This window comes from Magnolia sinica, chromosome 4, assembly GCF_029962835.1.
Source record: "Magnolia sinica isolate HGM2019 chromosome 4, MsV1, whole genome shotgun sequence".
In the NCBI taxonomy this organism is placed as follows: domain Eukaryota; kingdom Viridiplantae; phylum Streptophyta; class Magnoliopsida; order Magnoliales; family Magnoliaceae; genus Magnolia; species Magnolia sinica.
The window spans coordinates 151,413-169,597 of record NC_080576.1 but is presented as its reverse complement, the minus strand read 5'-3'; the positions used below and the strand labels follow the sequence as shown (position 1 = coordinate 169,597).

The window sequence follows — 18,185 nt, the reverse complement described above, 5'->3', positions numbered from 1 at the left end:
CTCGAGGAGTGTCCACGCTCGTCTTCGCATAGACACGTATATACACCAGCTATGTAGCTCGTCTTCGTAGAAAGTTCCTGCGCTAGAAACCTATATGGGCACACTTTGACTTTTGTGAATAATGATATTTTAATTTTCTATCAAATACTTCATATTTTATTTGAATTAAATAGAATAATTTTATTTTTATTTAATAAAAAGTAATTTCTTTATAATGTAAAATATTTCCAAACAAGAGATAGGGATAAATGTGTCAAATTAACATATTTAATACATTTGATATGTTTGTTAACAAACAGATTGTTTCAAATTCAGTACTAAAATTTCAGACTTCAGCCATAATTATCAAACGAGTTTTTTGACTTCAAATTTCAGATTCAGGATTTAGACTTTAGATTCAGGCTTTAGACTTCAGATTTAACAAACGGCTCCGAGACTATTTTCTCTCTTATTTCTCGAAGGTAACTTCTCCCTATTTTTCCTTTCTCTAATCTCAAACCGTAGCATCCAAAACCCATATCCATCAACCCAAACCCTTTCTACTCCCAAACCCCACCCGATTGCATACAGATCCGACCATCCGTAAAACCGTACAGACTGGACCGTACGGGCAGCCATACGCCCGCACGTATGTGGCCCCTCTAACACGTGGATTTGATCCCCTTTGCTTCCTCTCTCATCCCATCACAACTCCTTCACAAAACCCTAACCCTAATTCATATTTTTCCCTTTCTTTCATAACCATAAATCCCCCTTTTCTTTTATAAATCTTAATTCCCCTCAAAACCAAAATTCCCCTCAATATCCTTTGGATGCAAGTGATTTCCCTTGATTGATGGCCTATCCCTATGTTAATTTGGGGGTTTCTTAATCCCATTGGGACCGATTGCTTAAGTATGTTAACCGTTCCCATTCCGAGCATGTATTAGCCGATGATCCTACATATTGTGCACTTGTTTACTGTTTTAGATTGATATGAGATTGCTGAAATTATGATTTATTGCTCATATAATCTGAAATTTTGATTTTAACATCACTTTAGGAAAGAAATTTTCATCCCGCATCATCCTAGTTCCTTCTTCTCTATAAGATTAAAGCAAGAAGATCAATATCAAGATTAAAGCTTCAAGCACTCATTCTACAATCTCTCTCTCTCTCTCTCTCTCTCTCTCTCTCTCAATAATCCTATTTCTTGAATGTTGATGACTTGATGTATAGTTATTCATTGTTAAACGCATCTAAGGATAAATAGGACTGTGAAAGTAACGGATCCGGTTCAGATGCAGGAGGTAACTATCATGGACATGGCTATTGTTATTGCTAGGAAGGCACTCCTATGGAAGATATTAGGTTAATGTTGTGAACATTCTAAGTTTAAAATATTTTCACTTTTTCGTTTGTAAGTCGTCTTTGATTTTCACTTCTACATATATGATGAATTGAATTTTATGTACAACCTCAAACTCGACAGTTCAAACACAACTCGACAATTTGAACTCGAACTCAACTCAAAAGCTTGAGCTCGAACTCGACTCGAGCTAGCCCGAGTTGTTGACCGAACATAGCCGAGTTGGCCAGTCAGGCTCGAGGACCAAGCCGAGCTGAACTCGAGTTGGGGTAGGCTGCTAGCCAAACCAAGTCGAGCTATGCCAAGCTCAACTTGATTTGACTCGGTGTCCAGCTCTACCTCCCGCACCACCCTAACCACCTCATTAACCTTCCCAACCAACACTATAATCTTCTTTGGCAACGCCAACAACCTCCTTTTCCTCACACAAACACTTTTGCCCATCCCACCTCCTCTCTGGATTCCGTCGGCAAGACTTGACGATGGCACGTGCATTGGAGATTTTTGGATAGTTGTCCATTGTTCCTTCGGTAGGCCCTACTAAGTTGGGTAAACACCATCCAACCCATGCATTGCATGAGCCTTGCCATGATGATGGGATGCGCCAAATTTTATTTATTTATTTTTTTAATGATGACAGGGTGTCCCCGCCCCTTTTTTTAGGCGAGACGCAATCACTCGCAAACCACGTGCATCGGGTAAAACAAGGGGAGGGGAATTGAACTCGCGTTTGTGGGGAGCAAACCCACGATGCTAGCCATTTGCCCAAACCCTGGGCGTGTTGATGTGCCAAAAAATTAGGCCTATACAATCTTTAGGTGAGATGCACCATAGAAAATAATGGGTGTCCATCCACAAACCCCTAAATTCAGGTAGTGGCTCATATGATGGTTGGATCAACCTATTTTCTGGGAGTCCAACTTCCATGGTGGGGTGATCTTACAGGACAGGTTGGATGCAATACACACAATCCGATGGGCCCCAAGCACGGTTATTGCAGAATAGTTGCCAAAGTATTTAATGCCTAACCATTTTTGTGGGGTCGTTCGGGTCAAATGCGAATTTCCTAAGTCTAGGAGCCCGTGCAAAAAAAATCCTTCTTGGCCCACAACGATGTGTGTGCGATATCTATTGAGTCCGTCAGTTGTGCCAACTCATATCAGAATATGGCTGCAAAAATCAGATAGATTCAAAACTCAAGTGGGCTACCACCATAAAGAATAGATATGGGGATGCCTGCCATTGATACTTTCCTAAGGCCAACCATAATGCTTGTATCATCCAACTCATTCATAAGGTGAGTCCCGCCAAGATTGAAGGGCAAATACAAACATCAACTTCATCTAAAACTTTTGTGGGCCCCGAGAAGGTTTCAAGATGAGTGTCTCCATTCCCACTATTTCCCATGGCATGGTCCCACTATTTCCCATGGCATGGTCCACTTGAGTTTTGGATCTTGCTGATTTTTGGGCTCGCATCCTAACATCAGCTAGTGCAATTGATGAACGAAGTGGATTTTTTTTTTGTTTTTTATAACGACAGGGTGTCCTCGCCCCTTTAAGGCGAGACTATTCCCTGCAGAGATGGACGGAGTAGATATCACACCTATATCAAGGTGGGCTCCAGAGCCTTTTGTTGCATGGTTCCCATTTGCTGCAGACCTGAGTTTGAAGTATGGTCCGCTGATCGAGTATCCAGGGGATAAAGGCACGTGTAGGCTTCAGGGACGACCATGTCACCCACCTTCTCCGGGCGATTTAAGTCGCTCGTCCTTCGGAGCCTCCCCTTCACGCAACAACCGATGTGTGCCCCCCTTATGTCAGCACCTCGAGCCCAACCCAAGGCCACACGCTCACTCAACATTCAAGTCCTAACCATGTGTTAGCTAACCCGTTCGAGATTGGGGATTTCTATTTGGGCCCAGACCCGGATCTGGATGGTTTCCTGTCTTCTCTCCCAGAAGTGTCAGTCTCTTCATCCAATTACTAACCTCTAGCCATCACCTTGGTCCCTCAGTCATCCTCCCCTTGCGACTTATCCACTGGCAATCCCAACCGTCTTGAGTTCCCCATGGTGATCTGGAAAACTCCCAACCTCTTACTCTCCCCCTTCCACATATCGAAAAAGAGCCCTTGAAGTGAATCTGAAGACGACTTCTCTGGGAGAGACATGTCAAACTCCTATTATTCGAACTACCAGTCCCGCCCTTCATCCCCCCCACAATTCCATCCAGCCCTCAGGAGATTCCTTAGATCTCGGTCCTATCACACTATTCCAAGAGAACCCATCGAACGAAGTGCTAGTAGCAGAACCTCTTCAGATGTTCGCAGATCTTACTACCGAATTAACACCATTGGATGGAAATAGGTCAGACCTTATTAACAAGATCCAAAACAAGTGCTGGATAAGAGAAGCTATTGAACACGTGGGAAGATCTCTTGGGCTATCTTTCGGGGATTGGATGGAGGATTACATCGCCCTATTCCATTGTATCGAAAACAGAGGAAGACCCATCCCAGAGTCCAGATCACCAGCCAAACAAACCCCCAAAACTAGCAGCAATCGCGAGCTCCAACGTCTGAAATCTAGTCCAGGTCTCAAATCAGTCTCCAAAGCCAAGCACCGGAGGCAGGGCAACCGAGGAAGCTCTGTTATCCAATGAAGATCATTTCATGGAACGTCAGAGGGGTGGCCTCTAAGCAAAAAAGGAGCCTTATTAAAGCATCAGTAAGCAGGAAAAACCTAGATGTTATTTGTTTCCAGGAGACCAAGGTCCCTCTTCTCAAGAACAACCTGCTGGCCACCTTGTGGAGGGCGAACGATGCGAAGTGGACATCTCTGGATGGTGCTGGAAGCTCGGGAGGTATCCTTGTCACGTGGAAATCCTCCAAGTGGTACCTCCTGTCCTCCTCAAGAGGAGCCTTTTCGGTGTCAGTCATTCTGAAAGATAAGTCTTCCAACTTTTAGTGCCTCATTTCTGCCGTTTACGGGCCTACTGTTGATTCCGCTAGGACTGATTTTTGGGATGAGTTAACCCGTGCTAGACAATCCTTTTTAGGCCTTTATTGTGTGGTCGGCGACTTCAATGTCATCCGTTTCGCGGAAGAACGCTCTCGCAGGAGAAGGATATCTCTAGCCATGCATCGATTTTCTGAATGGATTCTGTCCCAAGAGCTAATCGATCTCCCGTTCTTAGGGGCCAGGTTCACTTGGACCAATGGTCGTAGAGCTCCCATTCAATCAAGATTGGATGGATATCTCGTTTCTCCAGAATGGATCGAGGCATTCCCCTCAGTCCATCAAATCGCTCGGCTAAGAACCACCTCAGACCACTGTCTGATCCTTCTTTTCATGGAAGAAGATAATTGGGGTCTGAAACCGTTCAGGTTCAACTCCTCTTGGCTTAAGACGGAAGGCTCAAACAGAAGATAATAGATTGGTGGTCGAATTTTCAGGTGGAAGGATTCGCAGGGCACAAGCTTATCTGTAAGCTCAGACTCCGCAAACTTAAACTTAAGGAGTGGCGCCAGGAGGAGGTCCATAAGAGAGAGACCGAAGCAAATTCTCTTCTCACGGAGCTCCATCGCATTGATTCAGAGGCTGAAGGAAACCCAATTTCGACTGATCTCCTCGGCAGGCGCATCCGTATTATCCATGCTCTATTGGCCAGAGCCCTAGAAGATGAAGCTTCCTGGAGGATAAAATCCAGAATCAGATGGATAGCAGAGGGTGACAAAAACACCAAATTCTTTCACAGTATTGCCAACATGTATTCCCATATAAAGGCCATAGTTAGCATCTCCGATAACGGCGTATATATTGAGGATAAACAGGCGATTGAAGACCTTGCCATCAACCACTTCAAAGATCTCTTATCTTTTGAAAATCGGTCCAGACCGCGTCTTGACTTCGTCAACTTTAGCAAATTGGATGCAACTGAAGCCAATTTCCTAGAATCCCAATTCTCAGAAGAAGAAGTCAAGGCTGCTGTTGACGCTTTGGGAGGGGATAAGTCTCCCGGACCAGATGGATTTCCAATCATCTTTTTTCAAACCTTTTGGGAGATTGTCCATCAAGACGTTCTTCTCTTCATTCAGGAATTTCACGGCAGAGGTAGACTATCGAAAGGGCTCGGTGCTTCCTTGATTGCCCTCATACCCAAGGTGGCTGGGGCTTGTTCTTTTTCCGAATTTAGACCTATCACTTTGGTTGGGAGCCTGTACAAAATCCTTGCCAAAATTTTAACTACTCGCCTTTCGAAAGTCATTGGGAAGCTAATTTCGCCCAATCAAAATGCCTTCATTAAAGGTAGACTGATCACAGATTGCGCCCTAATCGCCAACGAGGTCCTCCACTCCTGTCAGAAATCAGGCTCTAAGGGCATTTTCTGTAAGCTTGATATGGCCAAGGCTTACGATCACATGGATTGGGGATTCCTCCTGTATATGCTAACTCGTATGGGTTTCGGGGCCAAGTGGAGAAAGTGGATAGAAGCCTACATCGGATCGGTTCATTTCTCAATATTCTTAACGGCTCTCCTAAAGGCTTCTTCAAGAGCTCAAGAAGCTTGCGCCAAGGGGAGCCCTTATCTCCCCTTCTCTTTCTCATAATTGGCGAGGCCTTTTCCAAATTGATGTCTGAAGGGCAGGAAGAAGGAATCCTGCGAGGTATAGCTATGCCAGGGCTGCCTTCACCCATCACCCACATCCAATTTGCAAACGATACACTCATCTTCTCAGAACCTTCAACGGTCTATATCGAAAACCTCCACACGGCCCTCCACTGTTTCAAGGCTGTTTCCGGGCCGAGAATCAACATCGGGAAATCAAAGCTGTTCGGGATCAATGTGCAACTAGAGGACCTCCATTCGTACGCCACTATTCTGGGTTGCCCTGCAGATTCGTTCCCTACATTCTTCATGGGCCTCCCCCTTTCAGTTGGCCTTCCTCTTAAATCGATGTGGGACAAGGTGATTAGCAAGTTTCAGAGATGCCTCGCTAGATGGAAATGCCGTTACTTGTCCCTGGGAGGCCGCCTAACCCTTATCAAAGCAGCCCTTTCAAACCTCCCCGTGTACTTGACGTCGCTGCTCAGATGCCTTCCTCCGGTGTTAAAATCCATTGATAACATAAGAAGAGATTTCCCGTGGTATGGGATGGAAAACCAAAGGAAAATCCATCTCCTCGACTGGAAGGAAGTTTGCAAGTTATTCCGAGAAGGTGGCGCCAATGTCAAAAACCTGAAATTCATGAATCTCGCTCTGCTCGTCAAATGGACTTGGAGGTTAGGCGCCGAAAGAGATGCTTTATGGTCCTCGATAATCAAAGGAAAGTATGGCTCCTCTCCAAGCGGTTGGTGGACAAAAGACTCCTCGTCCTACAAGGCTTCCTATCTTTTGGAAAGGGATTCTTTGGGCAAAGCAAGCAGTTTTCCAGAATATTAGTTTCGAGCTGGGCAACGGTTCTTCCATCCGCTTCTGGGAAGACTTATGGGTGGGGGATGATGTCCTGAAAACTCAATTTCCTAGCATCTACCGCCTAGCTCCTGATAAAAACATCTTTATCCATAACTGCTACTCAGTCACGTCTGCCCAAATTGTCTGGGACATTAGATGCATAAGGAACCTCTACGATAGCAAACTCTCGGAATATATCGACCTCCAGGATTGCATAACCAAGACCATGCTGCAACATCACTTGACTGACAGTCTCGTCTGGAAGATAGACAAATCCGGCTCCTTCACAGTTAGATCTCTCTATTCTCAGATCTCTCCAACATCCCCCCCGTCTACCCCTGTTTCCCCCTTCATCTGGAGGTACCCGGCGCCCCCCAAATTCATCTGTTTTGGCTGGTTGGTGGGCTAAAACAGAATCCTAACCATAGACAACCTCAGAAAGAGGGGAATGCAGATCGTTAATGTTTGTCTTTGCTGTATGCGAGAGGCCGAGAGAGTGAATCACCTTATGGTGCACTGCTCTTATATTTCCCAAATTTGGGTCGAATTCTGCCAGCGGTTCTCGATTAGTTGGTGCATTCCAGACACGGCCTCCAATCTTCTTTTTGTCCTGGCATGGTCTCAAACTAGGAAAAATTAGATCAACCATTTGGCGCATGACTATTCTTGCTATCTGGTGGTCTGTTTAGGAAGAGAGGAATGAAAGATGCTTCAATGATAATTCTTCTCCAGCCATCGCAGTGGGGTCCAGGGCCAAAAGAATGTTGTTTGAATGAGCGTACAATGTCAAGGATCTGAAAGATTGTGACCTTAGTTTCCTAGGATGTTAGGGGCTTTCTGCTATCTCAGCAGATCTGCTTCTCTTTCTTGTTTTCTGTTTTTCTTGTTTTAGTTCTCTGTTTTTCCTGTTTTCCTTTTAATGAATTTCAGTTTGTTGCTTTTTTTTTTTTTTTTTTTTTTTTTTTTAAGTCAATACAAACTTGCTTTTGCTGGGGAAGCCCTTTTGCAGTAGTTGCATCCAAACGGGTCCTTATTTATTTAGGGGTGCAAATCCCTAATTTTCCTTTCTCATGTCTTGGAGACTCTTTGAGATTTCCTCCTAAGAGGGACAATCTCAGGTATGGTTATTATAAATTTATAACCATCTAAACGTGGAAGTTTCGGAAACCCTCATTCAGGATGAAAATCCGACTTCAATATGGGCTTTCTGTGATACCTGTGATATTGCCGGTACCCTGCAGTGACGCTATTGCATATGGAAACCTATAGTACTGATACCACTTGGTAGTGGCAGTCTTATGGGAATTTTCATTTGCTACCTTGCAGTATTGGCAGTACCTCGAATATTGCCTTCTTAGGTGAATTTGTGTTGTATTCTCCTTTGCCTACGTAGTCACTTTCACAACATCATCCAGATGTGAAGAGACTCAAGTGGTTTTCCTTTTTTCATCAAAAGGTAGTCTATTTTGTTTCCGACATAATTTGTAATTTTATCGGAAGAAAGTGACTGCAGTTTCTTCTTTACCATACACGAGTCAGGTTGATTTTAGAATTTCAGATCTTCCATCCCATAAAACAGTACTTTCTACCCATGGGTACTTGTTGGTTGGTCAATGATTGAAAGTGTTGATCTTAATGTGTTTAACTTAGCTCTTTTGTCATAAGAACTAAATCATCAATACCCTTGGAGACCTACATGAGCAGGATATGATATGGATCTGGCTTGAAGTAAGGGTGGAACTCGGGCACGTTGGGTTGGGTTGAGGGGTCAACCTGAGCCCAAACTAACCTCAAGAGGACCCAACCTGCAACTGGACCTGACCCCAATTCCAACCCGGTGCCCAACCTGAACCAAACCCGACCCAAATACATGTGATTATTCCCAAACTGACCTAACCTAATGTGAATTTGGTCAATTCAGTCCCGAATCCAACCCATTCAAATTGGATTGGCGTTTTTCAACCCAAATCCAATCTGAGACCTTGACAACCCGTCCCAACCTGACCTCAGTTTGGGTTAGGTCAGTCGGGTTCGGGTTGACCCAAACCGAAGTTGCAGCCCTAGCTTGAACACAACATTTTCACTCAAATTGAAGTGCAGACATGGGGAATAGCCCTCATTTCAGAGGGCTCAGGCAATATAGAGACATTGTTAACTGAAATCAATCTTGATAAGATTCCATAAAGGAGCAAGTGGCAAGGTAGCGAGCTCTTTCCATGGACACTTCCTGATAGTCAGAACTACTTTAGTAGTCTAGTGATTAATTGGGAGCCTCATTTTACTTTTGACACCTTTATTGTAGGTAGCAGCACTATGTATTGTTGACTATCCATTTGTGAACTTCTCATTTACCTTAAAAAAAATCTCAGTCACACCAAAACCCAAACATCAAACAATTAGAAGACCGCATCATTCAAGCATGTGCTAGCATAATGTGTGCTTGTTCACCATTGTAGGCATTCATTTGTGAAGTTCTTCAACAACATTATGTTTGTACCAAGAAACCCATTTTTATTTTTTATTTTTTATTTTTTTATTTTTAAATTATCTCTCTCGTTAGATCTGTTTGTGTGTGTTCACCATTCTAGGCGTTCATTCGTGAAGTATTCTTCGACAACATTTGTTTTTAAATGTTTGTACCAAGAAAACATTTCTATCTCTTGTTAGATATGTTTATACTGATTGATGATTCCCCATGTGGGTTATGGTGGAACACATTAAGATATATATATATATATCTATAGCGGAACGCTTACCTGCGAACCAGTTCGTACGGACTACATACGAACTTTTTTGAGAACTCATCATATCTGATGAGTCTTGAAAATCTGAACGGTCCACATGAAGCAGAACCTCATGAAACCCCCGGTACGAATTTTTACTTTGAACCAATACTTCGGTGGGCCATGAAAAATGCAAACAGTTTCTTCGCTTGATTTGAATTTCCCTTTGCCGTGGCCCACCAGAATCTTAGATCAGGGTGAAAATTCACCTCGTAAGGTTTCATGGGATACCGCATCTTATGGACCGTTCGGATTCGACACCCATGACACGTGTACAATGATGCGCACGTGCGTAGGTGAGCATGCCTCTCTCTCTGTCTCTCTCTCTCTCTATATATATATATATAATGATTTTCGTAATGTCTCTTTTGTTTGGAGTCATCAAGCCTCGAGGATATGTACAAGAAACCAACATCTACAGGATTAATGGATAAGCTGGAGTCCAAGGATGAGGAATTGGACATAAAGAAAATGTTGAAGGAGATCGAGTTGTTGGGTAAACATCATTAAGATCTATTTTGGTATTAAGCTTCAAATATTGCATTCATATATCTCATATTGAATAAGGCCTTTGTTCGTCAGCACTTTTGGTTTTACCGAATAAGGCCTTTGCGTTCCTAAATTACCGAAGAGTGCTTTCCAGCTGATGCTTTCATCCACTAAAAAGTGATAAAGTCAAGTATGGTGGGACTGACGCTGTTTTTTTATGACATCTAACCTGTTCAACAGGTTTATCCCACCATGATATACGTATAAACCAACAATCAGGCCAATCTAATCATCGCATAGGGTACACATAAATTTGGACGGTTTGTGGATGTATATTGTTCTTTATGGTGTGGCCCACCTGATAGTTGTGATGTTTTTTTTTTTTGTTTTTTTTTTATTTTTTATTTTTATATTGTTTTTGTTTTTTTGGCTGTGTTTATGATCAGAATTGTTGGATGCACGATTTGGATGGGTTGGATGTAATAACAACACGTGGGCCCACAATATGAGGAATTTTTTTAGCAAAAATCTCAATTTCTTCTCGCATTATGTTTATCTTGATTTTTTAAGTTTAATTGGAATCTTTTATTGCACCAACCCTCACTTTGTAGTTATGAATTTAACTAGCCAAGCAAAGTTCCAATTGAACACTTGGCTTTCTCTTAATGGTTCTATTTCCTGGGTTTTATTTTCCTTCCACATCCTATATCCCCGACTCTCAGACTTGAAGAGAAAGCATGTCTAATAGATTTTTGGAACTGGAAGTGTGCCCAAAACAATTCCACAATGGACCTGTCAGTCAGCTCATCTGACTGCTTGCAAGTTGTGGCAAAAAGACTCCAGATTCAGCATCTGGAGGAATGCTTCCAAAAGGTGCTGCAGATGGATGGTTTAGAGACCCCAAAAGGCTGCAACATGCTTACATCAGCATGCTGACAGGCCTTATGAGTAAGGCATGTTCATGTCAGAGGTTCTTTTTACACGGAATGAAGTTCTAGTAGACTTTCAGTAGCCATTATGTAAGATTGTTTCCGTTGTATTGGAGTCTTACGGTTACAAGGGCTGAGATTCACCGAAGCCTATGTTGAGAATTTCCACATTGTCATGTTTTGGGATTTGGGAAAATGTTGTGGACCTATCTTATACCCTGGGATCTAAATTGCTGTCAAACAAGATTGTCTAGACTTTGGATAGACTGCATCAGTTTGGTTTTAGAACAGGTTCCTTCTCTGGGGAGTGATTTTTTTATACCACATTCAGACGTACACTCAGTTTTGATTTTGCAGATAAATCTAGGTTGCCTTGTCTTATACCCTTATGGTTTGATTGGATCTAGTATTCAGGAAGGTCTTTGAGATGGTGGGAAGTAGTGCGGTTCTACAGGTTAAAAGAAGTTTGAATTTGGAGACTGCTATGCAAAGAATATTGGAATGGTTAGGTCAACTTATGCAACTGATTTCCCCCCCCGGTAGGTGACATAAAACTATTAAAAACAAAGAAAGCAAGCTACAAGTAGAAAGAGGGGATGGAGAGGGATCATCCCACTACTCGAAGAGCAACAATTACAAATGTACACCCTGTGAAACCAACATATCATCTTTTTCAAACCCTTAAAAAGAATAGTCCTCAAAGCCCACAAAAGAATCCTGCCCTTGGTCATACTACCTCCAGTGGAGAATACTTGTTGTTGGAGATTCTGTTGTTCCATTCCTCTGAAATGGACCTGATGATTGCAAGCATAATAAATCCATCGAAGCTGTCATTGCCCAATGCATATCAAGCATGGGATGAAGTGATGATGACCAACTTTGCATCCTTGAAGCACATAGGACAATGTTAGATGAGCTGTTAGAGACACTGTAGTTTGTAAGTGACCCAGGGTTCAATCCCTGGCAGTGTTACCTTAAAAAAAAAGAGGATAACCTTTAGTTATCTTCATATTTTTGAGATGGTCAATAGTAAACATTTTGTTGTTGACCACCAACCAAGTAAATGTAACCACTCATGTGGGGCATGATTCTGGCCCACTAACTGTCCCACAACTGAGGGAATGGCAGGGCCTGATAGAAAGCACCTGAGGGCTACGGACCCTAATGCCATTTATTAGCATCCTCAAGAGATGGAGACAACCAATCCACTTGGATTTGCAATTGAGAAAAATCCTCTACTTTCTTGTCTGAGAAGTTTCTTTTAAAGGTAAGGGACCAAATAATCAAGTACACTTTCTAATGATGCATCAGCTAATGATTTCTTCCAACTAACCGATATATGGAAAACCTGAGGAAATCATGTAAATGAGCCCTCTTGCCACCCCATGGATCTGCTCAGAACCAAATGCCACCACCATCATCCATTTCAAATTGGATACCTGCAGCAAAATCATGGGAGGCCATCATGGTGGTGGGTTCTTGCTTTAGGAAGGTGTCATCATCGACCATGCTACAGAGAGATGGGAGGATCTCCGATCGACGAGAATTTGTCGGCTAAAGAAGTCAGCTCCAGTGCTGGGGTTTATCTTGGTATTTGTCGGATGAAGAATTCATGGTCCAGGTGGTGTTGGAGAGTGAGGCAGACCATTTAGCCAGAGGAGCTAATACCAAAAGCCATGGCAAAGGGTCTGGAGAGCCGATGAGGAGAACTGCAATGTTTATGGGTGGTGACGGAGCTCTAGTTCAGGATCCTGCGGACTCCCTGATCTTGGGAGGTCCATGTGTGTGGTGGAGATTGTCGGTTCGATCGGAGAGGTAACATTTATCCCTTTGGAGGCTACATGTGTCCCTCCCTCTACTCGGTGGAAGGCGATGGTAGGATTGCTGTCCTGAGGCACATCTACTTCTGTCCTTTCCACCATAATAGAGCCGTGTCGACCTCTCTCCGGTGTAGTCCTCGAGTTGTGCTCTTATGTGGAGGGCTGAGATTGTTTCCTAGCTGCCTTCTAGCATTATCGATGTTGAGACACTGACACATAGTGCAACTATGGTAGCTAGTTTGGGTGGTGCATCCGTCTTTGCCCCTGGGGAGGTGCCATGTGTCCCTTGCCTTGTCACGTGAGAAGTTGTGGTGGGATAGCTATCCCATGGTCAGCCGCCATCTAATCCCATCACTTCTATGGAGTGATGCAGTTCTCTTTGTTCGTTGCCGTCCTCGAGCTCCGTCCTTGCCACGTGGAGACCTGAGATCGTTCTCTAGTTGCTTGGTGGAATAAGGGAGGCTGGTTTGATGACATGCATCTTATTCTCTGGTTGCTTCGTGTCAACTGTAGGTCAGAGCATTTTTGGGCGCTTGGACATCTTTTCGAACACTATCCCATCAAGGAGAGACTTTGCCACGTGTCTTTCCAACGCCTTTGTAGGGTGACGAGGTGTAGTCGAATGATGTCAATGGTATGATGGAGCTCAATGTTTGGTGTGCTAGCACTTCCTTGGGGCTAGACATGTCTCTCACTTATGGGGTTGTCAGGTGAGAGCATTCTATAAGTGACATGTGTTCTGCTCGTTTTTTAGAGGGGGTTAGTGGAGAAGAGGTGGGGTAGGCTACGCCACGTGGCCATATCCTGTTCTTTTCAGAGGGTAGATCTTGTGTGGAACCCCTTCTCTCATGAGAGAGATTTTGGAGGATTTCCCTTGTGTGGGAGATCTTTTTAGTTTTCCCACGTCTGGCTCCCCACCTTTATCCCCGTCCCCATTGGAGGTCTTTCATATCCCTCCGTCTTCTTCTTTTCTCCTATTCACCTCTGGAGTTTAGCTTTGAGTTTGGGACGTCGAGTCCCAAGGTTTCTGGTCGCTGGGCATGTGCACCCTTGTGATGGTTGCTATTTCTCCAGATGATTCCCCCTCGACTCTTTGGTATCCGTGGGGGTTGAGCCATGCCTCCTTGAAGACACTTTGGACGTTTCCTTTTTGCAGGCGGTCTTGTGTCTGGAAGATGATCGGATTCTTGCTATAAATCTCTGTTCTTTGGACTTTCCCTCGGGAGTTATGGAGAGTTTGGTTGCAATTGTTAGGGGTTAGAGGTGGAATAGGGAGGCTATCAACCATGTGGGAAGACTTATCAAGGTGGTGTTTGGCAACCAGGATGACGACTACATTGCCCTCTTTCGGCTTGTTGAAGAGAGTGGCCTCTAAAAGCCGGATGTCCTTTGCTGAGTATTAAAGGTGGTCTATGAAATTGTCCCTGGGGTGTCTAGAACTAGGGGTGTACACGAACCGAGTTAGCTTGGTTAGCTCGCTCGACTCGACTCGACTTGAAAAAGCTTGATTTGATTCGGTTTGAAACTGAGTGCGAGCCGAGTTGAGCTGATTTTTTGAGCTCGAAGGAATTTTGAGCCGAGTTCGAGCTTGCCCGAGCTCAACTCAACTTGGATCGAACCCAACTCGAATTGAACTCGGATTGAACCAGTTCGGTGACTCGGTTATTTTGATATTGATGTTGCTCAGCAAGTGTTTGATGAAACGACTCAACGAAGTGTCGACTGATGGTGAGGAAGGTATGTATATGAAACAAATACCCTTGTATCTTGATTTTTATGTTGCATGTCGAGTGTTTGATGAAATACTTGTAAACTGATGTTGCTGCTTTACATTTAGTGAGAAATTGAAGGTGCACTCCATGTGTTTGAGAAAATGCCGTAGAGGCTCGAACTCGGCTCGAACTGGCCCGAGCTGCTGACCAAACTGAGCTGAGTTGGCTAGTCAGGCTTGAGGACCGAGCCGAGTCAAGTTCGAGCTAGGGTCAGCTAGTGGCCGAGCTGAGTCGAGCTATGCCAATCTTGACTCGGTTCAACTCATGTACACCCCTATTGGGAATTGGCTAGTCTTGGGGTTGATCCTTGTGGGCAGGTTGAAGCCATTCCTAGAAGTGAAAGGAGGGGGAGGGGTTAGATTGGTTATCCGATGAAGATCCTCAGTTGGAATGTCAGATGGCTCGAGTGCCCCTAGAAGCGCGTCCAAGTGAAGGACATTTGCAAGTGGTCCAAGGCCTGCCAACTAGTTATTCAAGAAACTAAATTCTGGAAGATCGATCGGGGGATGGTCGAGTATATTTGGGAGCGTAGGGGTGTGGAGTGGGAGGCTCTTAACGAGGTCGATTTTGTCGGCAACATCCTAGTTCATTGGGGCTCGAGAGTCTTCGTTAGGGAGGACAATTGAAGTCTAGTTGGTTCTCCATTTTTGTGGTATCCGTGAGCCATCCTTTGCCTTTAGGTGGGTTTTCTCAGGGGTGCATAGTCCGAACTAGTCGACTCTTCGCTCACTCTTGTGGGAGGAGTTGTCTGAAGCGTTTGATAGATGATAACTCCCTTAGTGCTTGGGTGGTGATCTCAACATGGTAAAGCTCATTCCAACCATTTTTTTAAAAAATCTTTTTCAGGAAACCCCAGCCAACTGAGCTAGTTGAGCGAGAAGAGGAACTTCATCCCATTTAGTCTAGTCTTTCTTTGTTGGGGACATCACGCGCAAATGCACACCCCCTACGCACGTACGCAAGGAAGAGGACCCCACCATCGATCTAGATCGATGACGACGTCCAGGGAGGGCCTCCTAGTTAGAAGACTGCGTTTTGGTTCGTTGGAGTGGGCCTAATAGCCATGTAAAGCTTACCATGGGTTCTCATGATTGTGGCCTACTAGTCTAATTAATCTCGTATTTTAGGTTTTGCTTATTATTGTTATTTAGAGTATCATGGACGGTTTAGATTACTTTGATTAGTTGTTATTTTCTATTACTTCATCGCCAAATACTAGGTTGTGCACATGGCACGAGTTTTGGGGTATAGGGTTTTCTTATAAATTGGCACCCCTTGTAGGTTTTTTTTTTTCCGGTATTGAAGATTAATAAAAAAATTTCCTGCGTTTTTCTACTCATCTGAGGTTCTGAGTTGTGGAAATCCAGTTGGGTGCGAAACCCTCTCTTTCTTGAAGGGCCGACTACCGTGGTGTGAAGCTACATCTTTTTTGATTTGCCCCCATCTTCTACTATCCATACTTCTCATCTCTTACAATCATCTACGCCTCAAATCCATCCTTTATTGCAGTAATTTTCCTCTTTACAGTAGAATTCTAGAATCTGGCTTTGTAGGAAGGCTGAAACTTCGGCGGAGCACCACGCACAGACCGCACATCGGATTGAGCCGAAACTGGGGGTTTTGGAGCCCACCTCTGGCCGACCAGACTCAAGGAGTTGGTTTCTGGACTCGGGGCCCCCTTGCACGTACGGCTAGGCCCCTGTACACCTGCGTCAGGTCTGGCCTGCTGTCCACGCGCAAGGACTGTCGACAGGTTCCATTTTCTTACCTCTTTCATCCCTCTCGTACTTTCCTTCCATAACCCTAACCCTAACCCTAGATTGCATTAATTCCAATTTATTTTTCCCCTTTTCCCTAACCCTAGGGTTCTCTGGATTGAAACCTGTGAATCCCTTGGATTTGGAATATATTTCTGTGCATGTGTGGATGACTATACTTCCCTTTGAATATTGTTTGGTTCGTAATTTTTAGTTATCCAGCCCTAACATGTGTAGGCCTAGACCTGCATAAATTCCCCTTGCTTGAATGATTGAACTTTTGTATGGGACGTGGAATTTTTATGTGATTGTTTCTGAATTAGTATGATCTAAAGCCTGAGATATTGCATATCATAGTCAATTTTCATGTCCTACATCAAATTTGGTATCAGAGCTTAGGGTTCTTATAGGGGAATGCATTACATGTTTAGGGTTTAGTTTGTTTATGTCCATTATGCATCCATTCTCATCATATGTATCTGTTTAGAGGTCCATAAATCTTGATATAAGCTATTGAAATTTCTGTTATTAGAAAATTAGCAATTCACATTGCTGTAATTTTCTGTTATCCCTTTAGTTTTTATTTTTTATTTATTTTTATTTTTTTAATTTTTAGAAGCAACTAGAAAATTCATTAACACTAGAAAAGAGCAAAGAAGAAAACAACAAGGGAAAGGGAAAAGGGGACACAACTGCTGAGGTAGCAGACAGGCCTTAGAAGCCTAAGGAACTAAAATCAAAAGACTTAAGATTGTTTACAATAGAAGCCTATTCAATCACTAATCTTTTAGCCTTGGACCCCACCACCACGGCAGTGGAAGAAACATCGTTAAAGCATCAATTGTTCCTTTCCTCCTAGACAGCCCACCAGATTGCGATAATAGCCATACGTCAGATCGCAGACTTAATCCTTTTCAATTTGATCCCATTCCAAGCCTGCATTAAACCGAAGGTCGACTCAGGATTACACCATGGAACTGAAAAAATCTGACAAAAATCGGCCATGATTTTAGTCGTGAAAGAGCAATGGATGAGCAGGTGATTTGCCGATTCCGCGTCACTCATACAGCACAAGCAGATGTTCACTAGTTGCATACTGTGCTTGATGAGGTTATCAATTGTCTGAATTTTGTTCCGCCCTGCTAACCAGGCAAAACAAATATACTTAGGAGGCACCGGGAGCTTCCAGATAAAAGGCAAAGCCTGATGCAGCTGCTGTTGTCTAAAACTTGTATTGCAATAGAGGGAATTAGTGGAGAAAAGGCCCGACTTCTCAAGCTACCAAACGAGACTATCAGGGTGATCACTGTTGGGGGCCCATCTTTGAATGCACACCATGAGGTCCTGAAATTCCTCAGTTTCAATGTTGGAGAGATTTCGAAGGGTTTTGATGTCCCATACTATTTGGGCCGAAGTCATAGAATAGCAGTCACTGATAAACGTATCTTTGTTAGGGGAAAGTCGGTAAATAAGCGTGAATTGATATCTCAGAGGCCCATTTCCAATCCATGGGTCTTCCCAAAAGTGAATTGAATCACCATTTTCCCAGCTCAAAAGGACTGTTCTGGATAACCGGGTCTTTTGTTTTGAGGATCCCTTTCCATATGTGGAAGGCCTTATAACATGAGGAGGATTTAGGCCACCAATCCCTAATAAAAGTCCCATATTTACCTTTGATGATGGCAGCCCACAGTGCATCCTTCTAAGTAGCTAATCTCCACGTCCATTTCCCTAACAAAGCATGATTCATTGCTGTCAAATTCTTCACATTCGCTCCTCCTTCCTTATAATCCTGGCAGACTTCATTCCAGTCGAGAAGGTGAAATTTCTTT

At 43.7% G+C, this 18,185-nt stretch overlaps 1 protein-coding gene across 1 annotated transcript in view; it reads left to right on the top strand.

Moving 5' to 3' along the window:
- Positions 1–9,955: 9,955 nt before the first annotated feature.
- Positions 9,956–18,185, top strand: part of LOC131242026 (uncharacterized) — a 31,861-nt gene continuing 23,631 nt past the window's right edge. Inside the window, exon 1 of the mRNA XM_058240382.1 lies at positions 9,956–10,082. Within this exon, the coding sequence (XP_058096365.1) occupies positions 9,983–10,082 (100 nt within the window). The 5' untranslated portion in view covers positions 9,956–9,982. The remainder of the gene's footprint in view (positions 10,083–18,185) is intronic.